The 18518-nt window shown below is 55.6% G+C and overlaps 1 protein-coding gene across 4 annotated transcripts in view; it reads right to left on the reverse strand.

The window, feature by feature from the left end:
* The window catches only part of RPTOR (regulatory associated protein of MTOR complex 1), a 333192-nt gene that overhangs the window by 22457 nt on the left and 292217 nt on the right, over positions 1-18518 (reverse strand). For all 4 annotated transcript variants that reach the window (XM_025468265.3, XM_025468264.3, XM_025468263.3 and 1 more), the window contains 4 exons: positions 16735-16853; positions 10707-10810; positions 10023-10206; positions 8396-8506 (listed from right to left, as the gene is read on the reverse strand). In XM_025468265.3, the coding sequence (XP_025324050.1) occupies positions 8396-8506; positions 10023-10206; positions 10707-10810; positions 16735-16853 (518 nt within the window). The remainder of the gene's footprint in view (positions 1-8395; positions 8507-10022; positions 10207-10706; positions 10811-16734; positions 16854-18518) is intronic.

An 18518-nucleotide genomic window follows, 5' to 3' on the forward strand; every position in this document is an offset into this window, starting at 1 on the left:
TGTTTGCACACCGTGTCCCCTGCCGGAGAACCCACTGGATGACAGGCAGCGTGCGTGGCCGCATGCAGGTTGTCGTGTGCAGGCAGGCCGCGAAAGTGGGCACAGCAGAGCCCCCCGCCCCCACGGGGCCCCGGACCATCTGATCACAATCAGACACAAACCGCGCCCCTCACGTCTGGGGCCTGCAGGTCTGTCGCCAGCATTTCCCTGCTCTGCTCCTTCCCCTTTCCCCTAGAAATCACAACCCCACACCTAACAGAACAGAAGCAGCCGCAACAAGGACATCCAAACACGGCGGAGACATGAAGGGACGGTGTCTGCCTCCGCAGCACGTTTGGTGATTTGGAAATAACCCCCCAGGGGCAGGCAGGGTAGACCGCGGGTTTCTGAGGCCGGTATGCTTGTGACAACCCGGAGCTTTCATTAGAGAAGACAAGACCAACGGTCAGTGCTGTCGTGCAGCAAAAAGAACACCCGAGACAAACAGGTGGAAGGCACGTGCAGGAGGAAGTGCAGAGGGCGCCCTGGGCGGGGGGCGGGGGGGCAGGACACGCACGGAGTCCCCGGACACGCGCACCCCAGGGCCCGACCCGAGGGCTCCACAGGACACGAGGCAGCGGCGGTGATAGGTAAGAAGGTGTGTGGCCGGGACGTGAGGGACTCACAGCAGCCCAACCCGTGGAGGTGGTCGGGCCGCCCCGCCTCGGCCGGGGGCTGCTCCGTGCTCTTCTGAGAGCAGTGTGCTGCTCCCGGGGCGGCGTCCACGGTGCCTGCCCCCACGGGCATGCAGAGCTCACCCAGGGACCTGCGGGCATCTGTCTGGGGACAGTCGGCCAAGGATCACCGGGAAGAGCCAGCAGGATGGGAGAGCGGCAGGGACAGCGTGGGTGACGAGGGCCGTGACATCAGCCCCGGCACCTCCAGGCTCCCACACAGAAACCAACGCCCCAGAAGCCTCCCAGAGATGGGGGGCCTGGGGCCCTAGGCCTGGCCTATCCCTGGAGCAACTGGGGGCAAGGACCAGTGGGCCCCCCAACAGCAAACGGGGAGACAGACCCTGGGAAAGATGCATTACCTTGATGCTAAGCACTCGGACCTGAGCTCTGTTTCCACCCAGAAACCAGGCCTGTTCTGATGACACCATCACGTGCCTCTGGACCTGCTTTTCACTCCGACAGTTGTGTGATTTTTCCCGTTGTGACAAGCCACCCTACCCCGCCACAAACAAGAAGTCGCTCTGACGCAGAGAAGTGGCGGATGCGACACCGCGCTCCTGCTCTGCGGCCCCGTCCTGTGGCCACTGACAGCAGAAACTCAGAGGAGAGGGTCAGGCTGTCCTGTGTGCATGAGGCCCAGACACGGGCACCTTCGCCATCTGACTACACTTCCTGCCAGGTGTCAGGTCAATGGCGGCAGAGTCCCCGTGCAACACCTTCCCGCTCAGGCTGCCTGGTGGACAACAGAGCCCGGCTCTGCTCCGTGCCCCTTGGCGGTCGGCCTCCCTCCGCCCAGGCGTTCTGTTTTGGCTTTCGTGGAATGCTGGGCAAATGGGTCTCACGGTGTGCAGCCCTGGCGTCTGGCTTCTTCACTAAGCACAACGCACTCGAGGTTCATCCGTGTTGTGTATCTGTTCCTTTGGAAAACCTTCTCAGAGGACTGCCATTTCTTTGTTTCTTTTAATATTTTATTTATTTATTCCTGAGAGACACAGAGAGAAGCAGAGACCCAGGCAGAGGGAGAAGCAGGTTCCCTGAGGGGAGTCTGATGTGGGACTCCATCCCGGGACCCCGGAGTCACACCCTGGGCTGAAGGCAGACGCTCAACCACTGAGCCACCTGGGCTTCCCTGACTGGTATTTCTTTCTATGACCCCATCACAGTTCAGGCATCAGGTGCAGGACACCTGGCTTCTGTCTACTTGTCGTGATTATGAACAAAGCCACCATTGATACACACACGAGGGTTTTCATTTTTCCCCGGTGAATATCCGTCTAGAGTGTTGGGTTGTATCACATGTGTCCATCTTGTAGGAAACAGCCAGATGTCTCCAGAGCGTCTGGGATACTCATCGTCTGCACAAGGGACGAGTGTCAGCTGCTCTGCGCCCACTGTCAGCACGTGGGATCGACAGATCTGAGACGTGAGCATCATATGGAAGCGTGCTGGCTGTCTCCTGTGGTTGCGGCCACCCGCCTTAGGGCCACACACCTTCTCAGGGCTCCTTTGCTGTCCGCACACCTTTTTGGGAAAACATCTGTGCCCCCCTTCTGTCGGTTGTTTGAAATTGCCTTATTTCCTTCTGTATGGAGGTTTTTTTTTTTTTTTTAAGATTTTATTTATTTATTCACGAGAGATACGTAGAGAGAGGCAGAGACACAGGCAGAGGGAGAAGCAGGCTCCATGCAGGGAGCTCGACGTGGGACTCGATCCCAGGACCCCAGGATCACAGGATCACGCCCTGGGCTGAAGGTAGCACTGAACCACTGGCCACTGGGGCTGTCCTCGTACGGAGTTTTGGGGGCTCTTTGTGCTTTCAATGCCGGAACTTTACCAGATACGTATTTTACAATATTCTTCTCCAGGCTGTGGCTTATGTTTTCATGATTTTAACACCGACGTTCAAAAAGCAGTTAATGTGATGAAACCCATGTACCATTTTTTTTTTCATGTGTGGCTTGTTCTTTTTGTGCTTCTCAAGGAAACACTGCCTAACAGGCCAGTGGGGGCTTCCAGAAGTTTCCATAGCACAAGGCGATGCTCTTCGAGTTGGTTTCTGAATATGGTGTGGGAGATGGAGTGATGTTCTTTTTCTGGGCAAACCGATGTCCAGTCACTGCAATGACACTTGCTGGAAAGACCACCCCCCGCCCGTAGCTTTGTGGAAGATCGGTGGGATGCACCATGGCTCCATTGCGGGGCTCCGTTCGGCCCCACTGGTCCCTGTGTCTGCCCTCCCCATTCCACTCATGACTGATGTCACAGTGACTCTTGAGATCACACGGTGCGAGTCCTCCAACTGAGCTCTGTGACAAAACTTCTTTGGTTATTTTAGTTTCTTAGCTTCTTCCCATAAACTTTACAACAGGGTTGTTGATGAAAACAAACCTGTTGGGGTGTTCGGTGGGACGGCATTGACCTGTGCCCAGGTTAGGGGCTCCTGACACCCGCACATCACTGAGCCCTCTGGCCCAGGAGTGCGCCTTCCATGCACTAGGTCTCTGCCAATTTGTTTCATCGCTGTTTTGTATTTTTCAGCATTTGGGTCTTGTATGTATGTAAGTATTTATTTATGAGAGACACAGAGAGAGAGGCAGAGACACAGGCAGAGGGAGAAGCGGGCTCCACGCAGGGAGCTGGATGCGGGACTTGATCCTGGGACGCCGGGATCATGCCCTGAACCGAAGGCAGACGCTCAACCACTGAGCCACCCAGGTGCTCCTGCGTACCTGCCCTTGAGACAGCACCACACTGTCCCCATTCCTGCAACTATGTAGCAAGGTTTGAAAACGGGAAGCCTGAGTTGTTTATTTTGTTTGTCCTTTATGATATTTTTCGTAAGCACTATTCTGGGACTCCTGCATTTCCATCTGAATTTTAGTCTGAGCTTGTTAGTTTTTGCAAAAAAAGGGGCAGCTGAGATTTTCACCAGCCTCACGTGGACTCTGTGGGTCTATTTGGGGACCTGCTGTTAAGAAGTCACCCGACCCGTGAACATGTGATTTCTTCCCATTTGTGTAGGTATTTACTCTTTAAACGCTTTGGTTTAAGGAATGTTTGTTTTAGAGAAAGAACATAGCTGACAACCAAACATCTGTTGGCCCCGGTGGTTTACAATCCAGCGGTGATTTACAAGACACGCAGGCGCCTGGCATGAGGCCAGCAGGTGGGAAGACAGGCAGAGGGGCGGAAGTGGCCCCCAGGTGGCAGGAAGTGGGAGCCCCCGTCCTCCTGGCGTGGCCGCGTGGAAGCAAGTGGAGGGTGCTGGCTGTCTCCCTGCCACCCGACCAGACACTTCATGCAGCTGCCATCACAAAGCGAGCACCTGGTCCATCCTGCTGATGCCGGAGGGGAATACACATGTGTTTGGTTTCCAAGCGAGCTTTCCAGGAAAGAACCAGGGGCCTGTGTTTTAGGAACTGGAGACCATGTGACCCCGGCTGGCCTCCTGACACAGTTCGGGCTCACCGCAAACTAAGCTGATGTGAACCGGTGTGAAGGTGCGCCCACGGCAATGTTCAGGCTCTGTGTGCCTGGAGGTTTATGTACAAGAAGAGAAAAAGGAGAAGTCGTTTCTGTGCAAGAGTATTTGAGGATATGAGAAAATGTTTGATATTCATAACCACGTAAGTGCAAAAAGCAGCACACAAAGCTGTACGTGTGTAATAATCCCAATGGCAGGAGAGAGAACTGTGTGTGTGGGAGAGAGATGGAGAGACAGAGAGAGATGGAGAGAGAATTACGGGGGACTTCCATTTTATTTTACGTTTTCATTTTCGGAGTTAAAAAAAAAGTTAAGTACACTTAAAAAAAAAACAGCTTCCTGGATGTGCAGACCTAAGCAAGTTCTGCATCTACCCCCGAGCACGGTCACACACAATCTTAAGTTGGGTCAGGGTGTAGGATCCGCGCCCTCTGCCTGGAGAAAAGCCTTCACTCTGCTCTTGGGCCTGAGTGCGTGTTAAACCGACATTCACTCGGCATATGAGGTCTTAAAACAGTCTGACTCTTTTTAAAGCTCTTTCTGTAAATAAACGTTATAGTTTAATCTGTTCTAAATCATGACACTAATAGTTGTGTTCTCTACAAAGTTCAAACAGTCTGAACGCGTATAGTGTAGAAAGGATAGTCCCTGCCCTCTGGAAGCAACGGTACGGGGCCACGTGGGTGGCTCAGTCAGCTGGGGGTCCGACTCTTGGTTTTGGCTCGGGTCGTAATCTTGGGGCCGTGAGATCGAGCGCTGTGCCGGGCTCCACGCTCAGTAGGAAGTCTGCTTGTCCTGCTCCCTCAGCCTCTCCCCCAGCTCCTGCATTCTCTTTCTCTTTTTCTCAAACAAACATGTAAACAAACCTTTAGAAGGAACAGCATGAGCAGTGTGATGTGTGGCCCTGGAGGCCTCCTCCCGTGCTCGTGCACAACTAGGCACCATGGCACCTGTGCGAGCATTTGGGACCATCGGATTATCTACCTTCGCTAACAAGGACTCCACACGTGTCCTCAGGCAGGGCGGCTCACGGTAGGGGCCGTGCAGCTCTATCGCACGAACACAGTGGTCTTAACTCGCGCTCCTCCTAATTAATGATGGATTTTTTGTTTTGTTTTATTTTCAACTTTTTGCTCTTACAAATCATTTTAGTTTTTTAGGATCTCTTTCTCAGAAGAGGGCTGTGGGTATTTTAGGGCGAAGCCATTTCTGATTTCGAGAACCACCAGTGAACTGCTCTACAGCAAGCTAGCGTTTTACCACCAGCAACAGTGGCGGAGAGCTCCTATTTCCCTGCACTCCCGAGAGCCCGCCTCTGGGTAAAATCAGTCTCCACTCTGCCAACCTGAAGGAAAAAAATCTATTACTTTTGTAGCCAGAATAAATCTCAATGTATCTTTTTTTTTTTTTTTAAAAGCACATGACAGGCGGTTTTTAAACAGTCTTTCCAAGGCAGATGCGAGCCCTGTAAACCAGCGGAGGGAGGGGACGGTTCCTTCCTCAGTCACGGGAGAGCCACCTCCGGAACCGTTCTTTCTGGCCATGCAGACCTGAACAGAATCAGGCGGTGAAGAGACAAAAAGCCAACAGAAAGCGTCCTGGCCGCCACGTTGTGGGCCCCCCGGGCCCCCCAAGCGCGAGCTGCGGGATGCTTGTGAGCCATCACGCGGAGGACAGTTCTGCTCTCTGAGGCGGTTTAGGGCTCTGACTTCTGAGGTACAAGCCTAGCTATGAGCTGTTCTTAGTTTATGTGTGAAACAGGCTGATAAAAACGCTCCTAACGCATGTATTGCACGCATGTCGTTAGATGATGAATTAACTTAATAAAAGGACACCCCTGTGAACGGCACCCAGAAAACAGGGGAGAACAACTTTTAAAAAAATTACAAAGAAATAAAAATGCATCTTCTTCTGACATTTAGAAATGGTTTCTAGTTAACGCGAGGGAGAAGTTACTCGGGCGCCGGACCACCTCACATCTTAGCCGCCACCAGCAGCTACGGACAAAGGCCATCGCGACGGGCTCACCTCCGACCGGGAGGCCTCGCGCGTCACTTCAAGTGACCATCACCCGAGAGCCTGGCAGAGGGTTAGCAGGACTTCCTGACCGCCTCCCGCGGGCCAGGTGGGAGTGACACCGGCGAGGGCCCTCCTTCCCAGGCCCCCTGCAGCATCCCCACTCCGGGTGTCACCCTGTCCCCCCCTGACCTGCAGCTACAGAGGGACGGGGCAGGGGTGTGGGGTGCGGGTGTGCCCATGAGAAGCACAGGAGCAAACCTCAGGCCTGCGCTCAGGAAGCGGCCCTGCGGGGGCTGACGCCACTGCCCCCGCCCCAGGTGGCCAAGGACACTCACTGGTGAGAGGACGAGCCTGCGGACCTATGCCCCTCCTCCCTGCTGTCACCAAGGACGGCAGGGCCGGGTGCCTCTCAGACGGCCCAAGGAGCTGCTCATCACCCTAAGACAACCCCCGGCAGGGCAGGCCCCGGGCCCTAACCTGTTGGCCTCGCTCCCGTGAGGAGGAGACTGTCAGGGAGACTGAGCTCCTGCAGACCTGGACAAACCCTTGTCCCTCAGAGCAGACCAGACCAGAGTTCTAGGGTCGGCCTGCTGCCCACGGCCGCAGCTGCTGCAAATTCCAGCATCTGCTCGCTCGCTTGCTCCCTTCTTAGCGAGGGGCCCGGGTGGTGGCAGTGGGCAGGGCGCAGAAAGCCCGAAGACCAGCACAGGCCGTGGCCGCCCCTTGCGCTTGCTGCATTCATACTTTTGTTCTGACTGTAAAGCAGCTTGGTGCTTAGTATGGAAAACACAGGGGAGACAGCCGTGGATAAACACGCTAGGTGCCACGCCTACACGTCACCCGCCACCTGCCATGGGGCGGCTGCTTTAGCGTTTTCTGGGCACAGACGGATGTGCACAGTGTTTCCAACGGGGATCTCCCTGTAGCCAATTTATGTCCTGCTCTTTTCCCTTTTTAAAAGTTTTAGCATATTTCCTTAAGATTCCAATTTTAAAGCTTAATTTTTAAAACAATAAGCATCAAATATTTCCTGAGTGTTAAGCCCTCCTCTCCGTGCTGGGCCTTCAGGAGGATCCTAGATTTCATGAGATAAATAACACCCAGATCATCCACGACTCTGATCATTTCCTTGGGTCGGTGTCTCAGCAAACGAGTTACCAGGTTGAAGGGAACGGCTGCTCATGGCTTCTGACACTTTACCGCTAAACCGTTTTCTGGGAGTCGGGTTCAATTCAAAAATGGAAGAGAGATGTCTGCCTTGTCAGCAAAGGGGCTCAGCAAACTAGAACTCTGTCCTCTGCCTCAGGCACGGACAAGGACCGCCTTGTGTTTTTATCAACAAATAGCATCTTTATGGGCAAAGAAAAGCAGGATGAGAGTTGTCATAAAGGGTCCAGGTTACTCCTCAAGGAAACTGCTTGGATGTGTAGCTTGATACACAACCAAGAGTAAACCATGATTTCAATGGTCTTTACGAAAGAAGAAGAAAGTTTTCTAAGAATGTGCTTCATGGGAAAGTCGGCACTCCTGGCGAAGAGCAGCAGGACAAAGCGCTGCTGGCCCCACACTGACCCCTGGACATGCGGCTTGGATCTGGCACGACAGGACACGTCTCCCGTCAGGGCCAGGGGAGAAGGACACCTGAGTGCCAGGCTCCACAAGCGGCCCGGGCGCGCTGGAATTAGCCCCAGCAGGCAGGTCTTCGGGACAAGCCTGCTCTCCGGCCGAGCAGCCAGAGCCCACGCCCCGGGCCGTCCTCACCAGGAGGGTCTCCAGGCCTGGCGGCCTTGCCGAGTGGACAGATTCAGTTGTCCTCTGAGAGGGCAGGCTGCCTTGGTTTCTTTGAGAAGACAGGAGGGTAAATGAAGTCTGTTCCTTTTGCTGTTTTGACTGTTACATCAGCTACCATGACGGCCGTCTAGGGCGCCCATCAGTAGCTGTAATGTGACGGGTCAGGAGCCCCAGAGGGTCGGTGGCTGGGCTGGCGGGAGCCACCGAGAGTGACCAGCTGGGTCTGGCCATGAGCAGGGGGCTCAGACAGCTCAGGCCAGAGGTCGAGGCTCCTGGGGAAGGAGGGGACGGAGGGAGCCAAGGCAGGGCTCTGACCGACTCCAGTGTCTGTGCGAGGGCACAGACGGGAGGCCCACTTGGTACCCGGAGCGGAGGCGCACACTACCTTCATGACAGGCTGGGCGAAGTACCGGGCGCTCCAGTCACAGAAGCCAGTCTGTGTTGTGGCCGAGACAAAGCTTCTGTGTCCAGCGGCATCATCTGCATCGTCGGTGGTCTTCAGGGGCGTTTCGGGGGGAGGGGGAGAGAAAACAGGAAGAACAGTCACACACTCCACACACTTGTTTGTGAGCTCGAGAGGACTTGCAAGGAGACAAAAGGCAGTGGTCTGGCTGCTAAGAACGTTTCTCTGCTGGCCTCGCTTCTGCATCCTGGTGGCCAGGGACTCTGAACGCATGGCCAGGGCTCCAGGGAACCTGTGTCAGGGAGGGCCATCAAATCTGTGCTCAGGGGACCAGGTTCCCTCGGGGCCGGCCACAGTGGCTTGGGATGCAGAGCCTGTCACTCTTAAATCGGATGCTCAGGCCAGGCGCCATGAGGTCAGCAGGGCCTGAGGCCTCTATGGCCTGGAGGGCAGGGGCTTCTGGCACCCTGGCACCCACCTGTGCAAAGTAGCTCCTGCACGGGAGGGACACGCAAGTATCAAGACCTCAACTGCTTGGTGCTGCTCTACTGGACAACACATTTGTTTCCCACAGCACGGCCTACGGGGACCAGGGGGGCGAGGGTGGGAGTTCGCATCACTGTACGAAGCTGGGCACGGCAAGGCCCGCGATGCACGGGGGGGGGGGGGGGGGGGGGGGGAACGGAAGGCGTCCGTCAGAGAGGAGCCCTGTTATCCAGGGGAGCCTCGCCTGGTGGAAAGTCTGACAGCTGGGACTCAGTGACAGGGTCTCACCCCCGACTGCTGTGGGAACCTGCGCTGCTCTGCTGGGCCAGGCTCCTGGGCTCCCGGCCCCCAGGGCAGTGAGCGCCCCCTATGCCCAGGTGCTCCAGTCTGACGGACCCATGTCAAGGTCCTGCCAGGAGGACGAACCTCCCACCGGGCACTTGTGGCCATGTTTGCTCCACCCAGTACGGCGGGAGGCCTTGAAAGCCAGGGCGGGCGAGGGGCCAGGGGCACGTGTAGAAACTACCACCGTATGTGCTTTTGCTCCAGTCTCCACAGCAGCCTGGCTCCCTTGGCGTGTCCTGAATGGCCCCTCCAGACTGCGTCCTTGTCCAGTAGAGCGGCACACCGTCTGGACAAGCGGCCAAGGCCACAGCTTATGGGTTTACAGCAGCCAGGCCAACGAAGACACCAATTCCTCCCGCGCCTGGAGTCTCTTTCCAGCTTTGAGGCAGAGACTGCAGCTCCTTATGTGGCAATAACAGGATGTTTGCGGAGAAAGCAAACAACCCACTCGGAACAGGCACTTCTGCACGGCAGCTGCCATGTCCAGTGGAGGAAAATGCTACTCAGCCGCGAAGGGAGAAAGCAGATTAGCTCCATGTGCTTACTTGGCTACATGGAAGGTGCCGGAACAGTGAGCCGACAACAAAAGGCCCCAGAAGGGAGGACCCTGGGACATCTGCTCAGCCGTGATGGGACAAACTGAGAGCCACAGCTGGGGGTGCAGGCTGTGGAGGCCCCCCCCCCCCGTCCTGGTGTCAAATCTTGGCTCACACTGAGGGATGTGATGCTCAGCACCTACACTCACTAGAATGGGTGCCAGGGAAGGGTTCGAGGGTACCTGGTCTGGGCCCTTGTCAAACATCTTCCGCGTGCGGGGGAACTGCTGAGAGTGGGGCGTGTACTGCACCCCAGCGGGGCCAGGGGCACCAGGACGGCCCGCGGGCAGGTCTCGGCTGACTGGCTGCTTGGCCACATCGTTGGTCAGGCTGGAGCTGCTGGCGCTGGATGTTGGCGGGGAGCCCCTGTCAGTAGGGGAAGAAATGCTGTGCTTTACCCAAACAAAATACCCGGTCCTCATGCCACCCACCTAGATACTGCCAACTGACCTAGTTCAGGGCCCAAAACATCCTCACATGCCCGACACATCCCTATGCCTCCAGACTGACACCAGCCACCCACGCTGATGGCCCTTCTGGGCCCTGCCTGTGGGTTCCAGTTGTCGTTTCCCTGGAAAGCCAGGGTGGCCCCAGGCACGCTGCACACAGCCTAAGCAAACCAGCCAGGGCCTGGAGGGCGTGGGGGCACACATCTGCTCGCTGCTTCCTGCCTGTGGACACTGACCTAAGAGGGGACTCCGCCTGCTGGTGACCGGCTGGCAGGGAACAGACCCTTGCTTATAGAATTCTGCTTGGCGGCAGAAGTCAGGCTCAGGCCAAGCATCTGCTGTTGCATCTCGTCATGCAAAGGAAGATAGTGAAGGCTTCCCACCAGGGGCCTGCACGAGACAGATGCAGGCACTTACCCCGCCTGGTGGATGTGGATGCCCTTGTTGGTGGGGCTGGCGGGCGCCGACTGGGTGAGTGAGGACGTGGTGAGGATGCGCTGGGGCCGGGCATTCACTGTGGCCTGCAAGAGCAAAGGGGCACGTGGTGTGGACAGTCAGCTGCTGGAAACCCCGGCGGCCACGGACAGCAGGACGGGGTGGTGGCTTCATGACTGCAGAAGAGGCCCCTTGGCCCAGGAGGTCCTGCACACTGATGGGGGGCCCGGGTGATCCCCCCCCGCCACATCACCCTGCAGGTAAAACTACGTTCTCCCGCTTTTCTAGAAGTCACTTGTGGAGTCCAGGGAGGCCTGAGGGCAGGCCCTCCTGGAACTGTAGCCACAAGACCACACAGCGTTAACGGCGAGCTGGGGCCCTGGCACCCCATCCGGGATGGCTGAGAATGCCACCCCAGTCTTTATTTCAGTTTTTACACCTCAGGGACTCACGCCGTGTCCCTGGTTGTGGCGCTTAGCAGATAGAGACGAGGTAGCAGGTTCTAGAAACTTTCTCCACAAACGTACAGCATTTGACATTTCATCGCAGAAAGGCACTTGTGCCAGCCTGAGACTAGCATGTAGGGGGAAGTGGCTTTGTTTTGATTTTTGAAAGTAGAGTTTGTGTGGATTGGGAAATCAGCTGTCTGCCGGAGGAACACGGCACATGGAAGTGCCGAGCCGACGAGGGTGTTGACCGCCCCTCGGACGGCAGACCCGCCATCTGCCGGGTTCTCTCCTGGCGTCTTGCTCCGGGCACACGGGGTGGCTGGGCGGGCCCTGCTGGCTCTGGACACACCAGGTGACACGCGGGCAGGTGGCGGCCGACGCAGCCATCTGGGCTCCCTGAGCGCGGCTGTTGCCAGACTGTTTAAGAGCTGCCGGGCAAAAAAGAACCTCGACCTTTGTGGGTGATGATGTCGGGCCACCCTGCGCAGCGCCCCCCCCCCCCCCCAGGTCAGGATGCTGGCCCTCCTGCGTTCAGCCAACAGGCAGAAAATCGCAGAAAACAAAAGGGCCATGAGGCTGCTCATTTACAGAACATCTGTGCTTCCCTGATAATCCGCTGCTCTGAAGTAAGAACAGCAAGGAAATGGAACCATAATCAACCTTTTGAAATCATTAAAAAAATTTTTGAATTATAGAAGTTATGTTGTTTGTCAGCTTGTTTTTGCTGTATATTTACATTATCTGGCCTGCTCCCTTCCGCCCAAAACTCAAGAGCCAAGCGATGCCCTAAGTGGTCTAAGGAGAGTGAAGAATCTCCTCTAAGAAGCTGTCAACTTCCATGTGTCTCCCAAAAATTCTGGAGACGCAGGCGGTGGTGCGGGGGGAGACAGAAAACTTCTGCACCGCCGTGCAGACCTTAGCAGACCTAGCCCCATCTCCCCGTGGCCCCCGAGGCCCTCCCGCCTGCCCTGCCCAGGCTTGCCGCCCACCCGCTGCCTCTCAGGAGGCCCCACGTCCCTCTGCTGGGGCATCCGGGGCAGGGGGCCCACACCCAAGGCTGCCACACGGCTCTCCTTCCGTGTCCGTGCCAACACGATTCCAAATCCACAGCGATGAGTGTGCTGGCAGCCTTCACGCTGGTGATCACAGGGCTTCAGACTTCGAAGATTTCTTTTTCAGCCCAATGGCTCGGATCTGTTCAACATGCATGGACTCGATCTTGATCACGTGTGCGGCATAGGCCTGTGGGGATGAGCGTGTACACACCTGCCTGTCTGCAGACTTGGTCTGGGGGCACAGGGCATGGGGGGCATGGTGGTGAGCTGGGGAGCTGAGACACGGTCAGCAGTGGCTCCTTCCTGTGCCAGTCCCGGCCGTCTGGGTTCACACAGAAGGCATGCCGCCAGAGGTCAGCAGAAGGGCAACAGCAGTCTGTAGGCTCCGAACGGAGGGCTGGGCCTGGCCGTGAGCACGTCCCACCTGTGCTCGTCCTTCTCCTGTGAAGACTCCCTGTCATTCTGCACTCCAGGACACGGCCCTGAGACCGCTGGAGGGGCAGGTGCGCCCGCCCTGACAGGTGACCGAGGCCAGATGTGCAAGGGCTGCTGGGCGGGGATGGTCACGGCTACAGGTCACGCTCTCAGAGGGCAGCAAACGTTACTTCGTTACACGCCGGATTCTCAGGTCAGATGTAGTCTCTTGGCCCAATGCAAACACGGAGATGGTTCGCAGGGACACGTGCACGTGCATATGCACACACACGAGCCGAGCCGGCCGATGCTCCCTGACCCTGTAGCTAATGGGGGCATCTGGAGCAGGAGCCTGGGGTTGCAGCGAGCCCGTCTCCAGCTCCTGGAGTGCTCCCGTTACTCTGGTTCTCCCACCGGAACACATCACCTCACAAGGACACAAAGGACCATCTACCACAGAGAAAAATACCTAAAGCAGCGTGGATGACTTCGGACAGTGGATTTCCCAACTGGGTGGGACAGAGTCGGGTTTAGGACGCCGGTGCAGGCTTTCAGCTGCTCTTTCCTGGGGGCAGTCCAGGAACCACAGAGGTTGTACCGTCAATTGTGCATCAAGGATCTGGATTCATGTGTGAGAAAGTGGTTCCCACAAGGATCATTTAGAGGTAATTTGGGACTGAGTCTGATGCAGAGCCTGCTGGATGCTTGATCACTGAGAAGACACCTATGAAAGCACGAGTCTACTGATAAGAAGTGATTTCTCTATGAGCTACGTTTCCTAAATAAGTCTCCCTCTGGAATGCTGAGTCCCAGGGAGTGTTCAGGGCAGCAGTGGTGATGACCAGGAGCCTTGCCCTATGGTCACTGAGGGGCGTCGGCAAAGCCTCAGTCCTCCAGGAAGAGAAGCCAGCAGGGTCGAGGCCAGGGAGTATCACCTACCCCCTTTCGGGGCCGGTGCACGCCAGACCATGTGCAGAGTACAGACTGAGAAGGAGGAAGGAGACACTAATACTTGACCTTGCTTCACAGGGTTACTGTTTACTATTGAGCAGGTCCTACCATGAGCCCATCTCTGCAGACAAGGCTGGTGCCAGAACAGGACCCACGTGCCTGGAGAGCCACCCCGTACCTCATGGCCATGAGTCCCTGTGTAGGACACACAACAGGGCCCTGAGCAGAGTCTCCATGAACCAGATTTCCAGCGGCCACCCCAGAGCCACTGAGTCCGAATCCCCAAGGGGACTTGCTCTCCTGGGGTTGTTTGTGCACCCAGCCGGGCAGGCCCCATGGGGTAGCGACTCTCAGGGAGGGACAGTGCCTACTTCTGTAAGCTAAGCCAGTCTGAGGGATGATGGCGTCACCCTGGGTCTGCAGGGAGGCGGGAAGGGGGCAGGTGCATGGGAAGGTTCAAACTATGAACAGATGCATCTCAGTCACAACAGTTCGCTAGGACTGTGATTTCCCGCTTGCAAGGTCTTCCCTGCTCTGACGGTTCTAGGAGTCCCTCCTCCTCGTGGCGGCGGCGGGGAGCAGTGGGGCAGAAGCCTGGGAGGGCACAGACAGCACTGGCACCTCTGAGTCAGCTGTGTGGTAAAATGGGCCCCGGAGCCGGTGGGCTTCCAACAGCAGAGGGTGGTTCCAGCGGGAAATGGTGTGCAGAGAACCTCCACCTCTGGGAGCCGAAGGCCATCTGACTCGCTTGAAGAGAAGTCAGGACGTTTACACACATACCACAGAGCCCGCAGACAGACAGATGCAGGTGCCAGTGAGGGGGTCCCCGCATCAGGTGCGCTGCGCGACGCCTGCCCGGAAGCTAACCGCAAACTCGCTGGATGAAATCGGATTCGGTGTGAGCATAGCAGGTTCCCGGGGTGCTAGTGAGGCTGCCAACGTGGAGGAGGACAGAGACCACAACAGGTTTTAAACGCTATGAAAGCGTGAGCCGGGTTCTGTTCCTGGTTTTTGTGGTACTCTGGAATGTACTGTTTTGGGGATATCAACCTTCCTTGTTTCTCCCTCGCTTAGGCCTTTGGTCTATAAGAAAGGTGTTCAGCTTCGAACTGTGCACCTGACCTCTGGTCTCTGGTGCACTTGGCTGCGAGTGTCCCAAGGCAGACGCAGCGATTGCATTTCCGCTCCTTGGGTGTGGAGTCGCTGGTGGACTATTTCTAGGTGAGTTTATGTGCTTACAAACTTTCTCCTAAATATTTAAAGTAGTGATGATTATTACGCATGACCCTGACATTTGAACACCTGTAGCTTGAAATTTCCTCCTCGGTATTATCTGTAAACCACAGGTGGCAGGAGTGGCATGAGGGAGGTTGTTGGGGGCGATGCGGTTCCCAAGGGTCATCATGTCCTTTGTCCTCTACGTGGTTTGAAATTTTCCATGTTAAAGACTACAGGCAAAATGCAAACCCTAAGCCTGTGTGGAGAGGAAATGTAAATACTTGAAATTAGGTCAGGGCTCCTGAGCTGTGGGTTCTTGAGCTGGTAACAATCTCTATATTTGAGTACGGTATCCTGTGGGGGCATTCCAGAGTGGTAAGGCTGTTTTGACCATGATGAACACAAATCTGCCTTCAGAGGTACCCCGGTGGCTTAGTTGTTGAGTGTCTGCCTTTGGCGCAGGGTGTGATCCCCAGGTCCCGGGATCAAGTTGCTCATCGGGCTCCCCGCAGGGAGCCTGCTTGTCCCTCTGTGTGTCTCATGAATAAATAAAATCTTTAAAAAAAATGTTTTGCCTTCAGAGTTGAGTATCAAAAGTAGGTCCATTTCTCTGTAAATTGAAATGTCATCTCCTCTTTAGTTACTGGAGTAGAAAGCAAGACATTTCTGAAATTAAACTGAGGACAAGAAAATGTTTCCTTCATGTTCATGCTTCCAAATCCTTCAGTAGCAGTGTTTACTCTTAATAATAAACGTGCGCACACACGCGCACGCGTGCAGACACACACACACACACACACACACACACACACACATACGGACGCACTCAGGCTCTCACAAATGCAGGCTGCGTTGTGCCAGGGCAGGGCTCCTGGGAGGCATGGACTCGAGAGGAGGCCCACTCCGCCCTCTGTCCCTGTGCTTGGGCATGCCAGTGGGGGTGCCCACCATGCACACCGGGACGGATGGGTCAGCCTAGATCAGCACAGCAGGCAGAAAGCCACCAGCTACTTATAAGGCTCCGCTAGAACGCGCTGTTCTGAAAGCACGAAAGGCTGTATTTCCAGTTGCCGTAATCTGCTGCTGTGGCTCTGCCTGGTAGGAGCGATTACACATATGAGGTTTAATTACCATGGAGTGGGATGAGGGGCGTCTCTGGCTCACACACTTTACACATGATCTAAAAGGACACGGAGATGTGGTCTCTGTGCTCTACGTGCTAGAGAGAGACACCTAAGAGAAATGGATTTGACAGCCTGACGCCAGGTCTACCGCGATGAATTTACAGTCGTGAAATTTCAAGATTAGGCACTCATTGTATTTTCAAAGGATTCAGGTTTTAGTAAGGTTGTATACGTAAAAGCTACTGAAAAAACAAGCTTATATAATCCGAATACTGGTTTCATCACCAAATGGCTAAGGGTCGGGGGAGGATGACCAGAGGCACCTGATGAAAGGTACTAGCCACGGCCAGGGGGCCATCCCACGTCTCAGAGAGAAAACAAGGTCTCCAGGCACCTCTGTGTGTTACATGCTCTCAGGCAAAGGTAATGACCCCCAGGTTCCATCTTAAGAAACTAGAATCAGAGAAGCAAGTTACATTCAAAATAAGCAAAAGGAGTGGGGTAATGAGGATCAAAAAAAAAAGGCACCAAAAGCTGGTTCCAAAAGGGGACATCACTACAAGACCACACAGACCCCGACATGATCACGAGGATAATGGCAGCCCCCACCTAATATCCTGGTGCCCTGATATGGCCAGGTTGAAGCAGGAGGTAAACAGAGGTCAGGGTATGCTGTGAACTGCCCGTCAGAAGGCTCTAACCCACAGCGTAGGCCCGATTGAGCCTGCAGGTCCCCGCATGAATATCCGTCACTAAGACTATGAGCTTGAGAGCTTTGCTGAGGACACATCACACATACCTTGTAAGCAATGCTGTTGAGCACCTTCATGGCCAAGTCGGAAACGTCTGGATAGGGATCCGCAGCCAGATGCAGTAAGACTCTCCAAATCTGCGTGTAAACACTGTTAAAGGAGACTCCTGGGAAAGAGAAAGGAGATGTTTTAGTAAGAAATAGCCGTCCCCTGTCTGTCTGGCCGGTGTCTGAAGACGCAGCTCCTGCCAAGAACGGGCGCTTCAAAGAGCTGCAGACTATGGGAGGCTTGTTTCTGGCTGTTTGCTTAGGGGTCCAGAAATCCCAACTGGTCAATAGGCTTGATGACATTGGGGTGGGGGGAGGGGGGCTGGATTTTTCTAGAAGGAAAAGTGAGTTAGAAAATGCTGGCCTTCCTTGAAGCCCTGGCTGACTGGACAGCACCACCTAGCTCCCAAAGACCAGCTGATTTCACGTTCAGGTTTCAAGGAGCCGTCACAGTCTATGTTAGGTGCGTGTGTTGGCTGGGAGCCCCATGTACACCTGTCTCACATTCAGAGCATGCTCGGGCTGTGACTCACTGAGTCTTATCCACACACTGCACAAAGACTGTCCTGAGTTCCCAGGAAATCAGGAAGGGTGTGCATGATGTGACCCAAGCTCTCCAGGTCCCCACCAGGCACCCACAACACTTCTGGGTGGGTTCTCTACATGGGCCTGGGCACCTCAGCAGATGAGACAGGGTGCATCACAGACACGAAGGAGGGACTGTCTCTGAAGGCCTCACCCAGGAATCTGTTCAGCCCTACTCTGCCCTCATGATCTTGGCCACAGGCACTATCCCTGGGCACTGTAGAGGGACAGTGAGGCCTGGTGTCCAGGGGATGAGGGAAGCAAGTGCTCTCCTGTCTGACATTCAGGCCAAGGCCGCTTCTACAACGCCCCGTGCTGCTGTGACAGCTCCAGTAAGGGATTCTTTCTGTCAGGAAGTGGGGCCAGGAGGCGAGGAGTCAGGATGGCTTTACAGAAGAGGCACACAGTGGGCTGCACGCAGGGGAAGCAGGATTGCTCTCCTGGCAAAGACTTTCCTGGAGGAAAGTCAGCAAACGCTGGACTGGCACAGAGGTGATGGAATTGCATGGAGCATTTGGAGAAGTGGCACGACCATGACCTGGGCGTGCAAACCAGAGAGAGCAGAGGGATGGCTCAGGGCCTGAGGGTACAGAAGACGTGGGTGCAGGCCTCTGGGTGCAGTGGGGTCTGCACCATGCTGGGTCTGGACAGGCAAGGAAGGAGCCACGGCCGGGAGTGGGGAGTGCCGCGTGGACACTGCACCCTTGCTTTCTGCTGGGGTGAGCCCAGGGGCTGGACACAGATGGCATGATGGATGGGAGACAGCAGCATGCAACTGTGGGAGGCCAGACAGTTTGTTGACAAATGCTTATTTAGCCACAGAAAGTGATGAAAAGAGCACTATTTGCTTGTTTTTTTTTAATATTTATTATTTATTTGAGAGAGAGAGAGAGAGAGAGAGAGAGAGCGCGCATGCGTGCACAAGCAAGTGCATACACACACACAGCAGGCAGAGAGATGGGGGGAAGCGGGTTCCCTGACATGGGGCTCCACCCCAGGACCCCGGGATCACGACCTGAGCCCAAGGCAGACACTTCATCGACTGAGCCCCTACAGGTGCCCTGAAAAGGGTATTAATTTGAATCAGTCAAGACCCCAGGTCATGGCCTGGCCAGCTCCCAGCACAGCCCTGCTCACCCTGTGAAGCGTGAGCGTGCTGTCAGAGGACGGAGCGTCTCTGTCCACACGGAACAAGTGGC

This window comes from Canis lupus, chromosome 9 (assembly GCF_003254725.2).
Source record: "Canis lupus dingo isolate Sandy chromosome 9, ASM325472v2, whole genome shotgun sequence".
NCBI classification, from domain to species: Eukaryota; Metazoa; Chordata; class Mammalia; order Carnivora; family Canidae; genus Canis; species Canis lupus.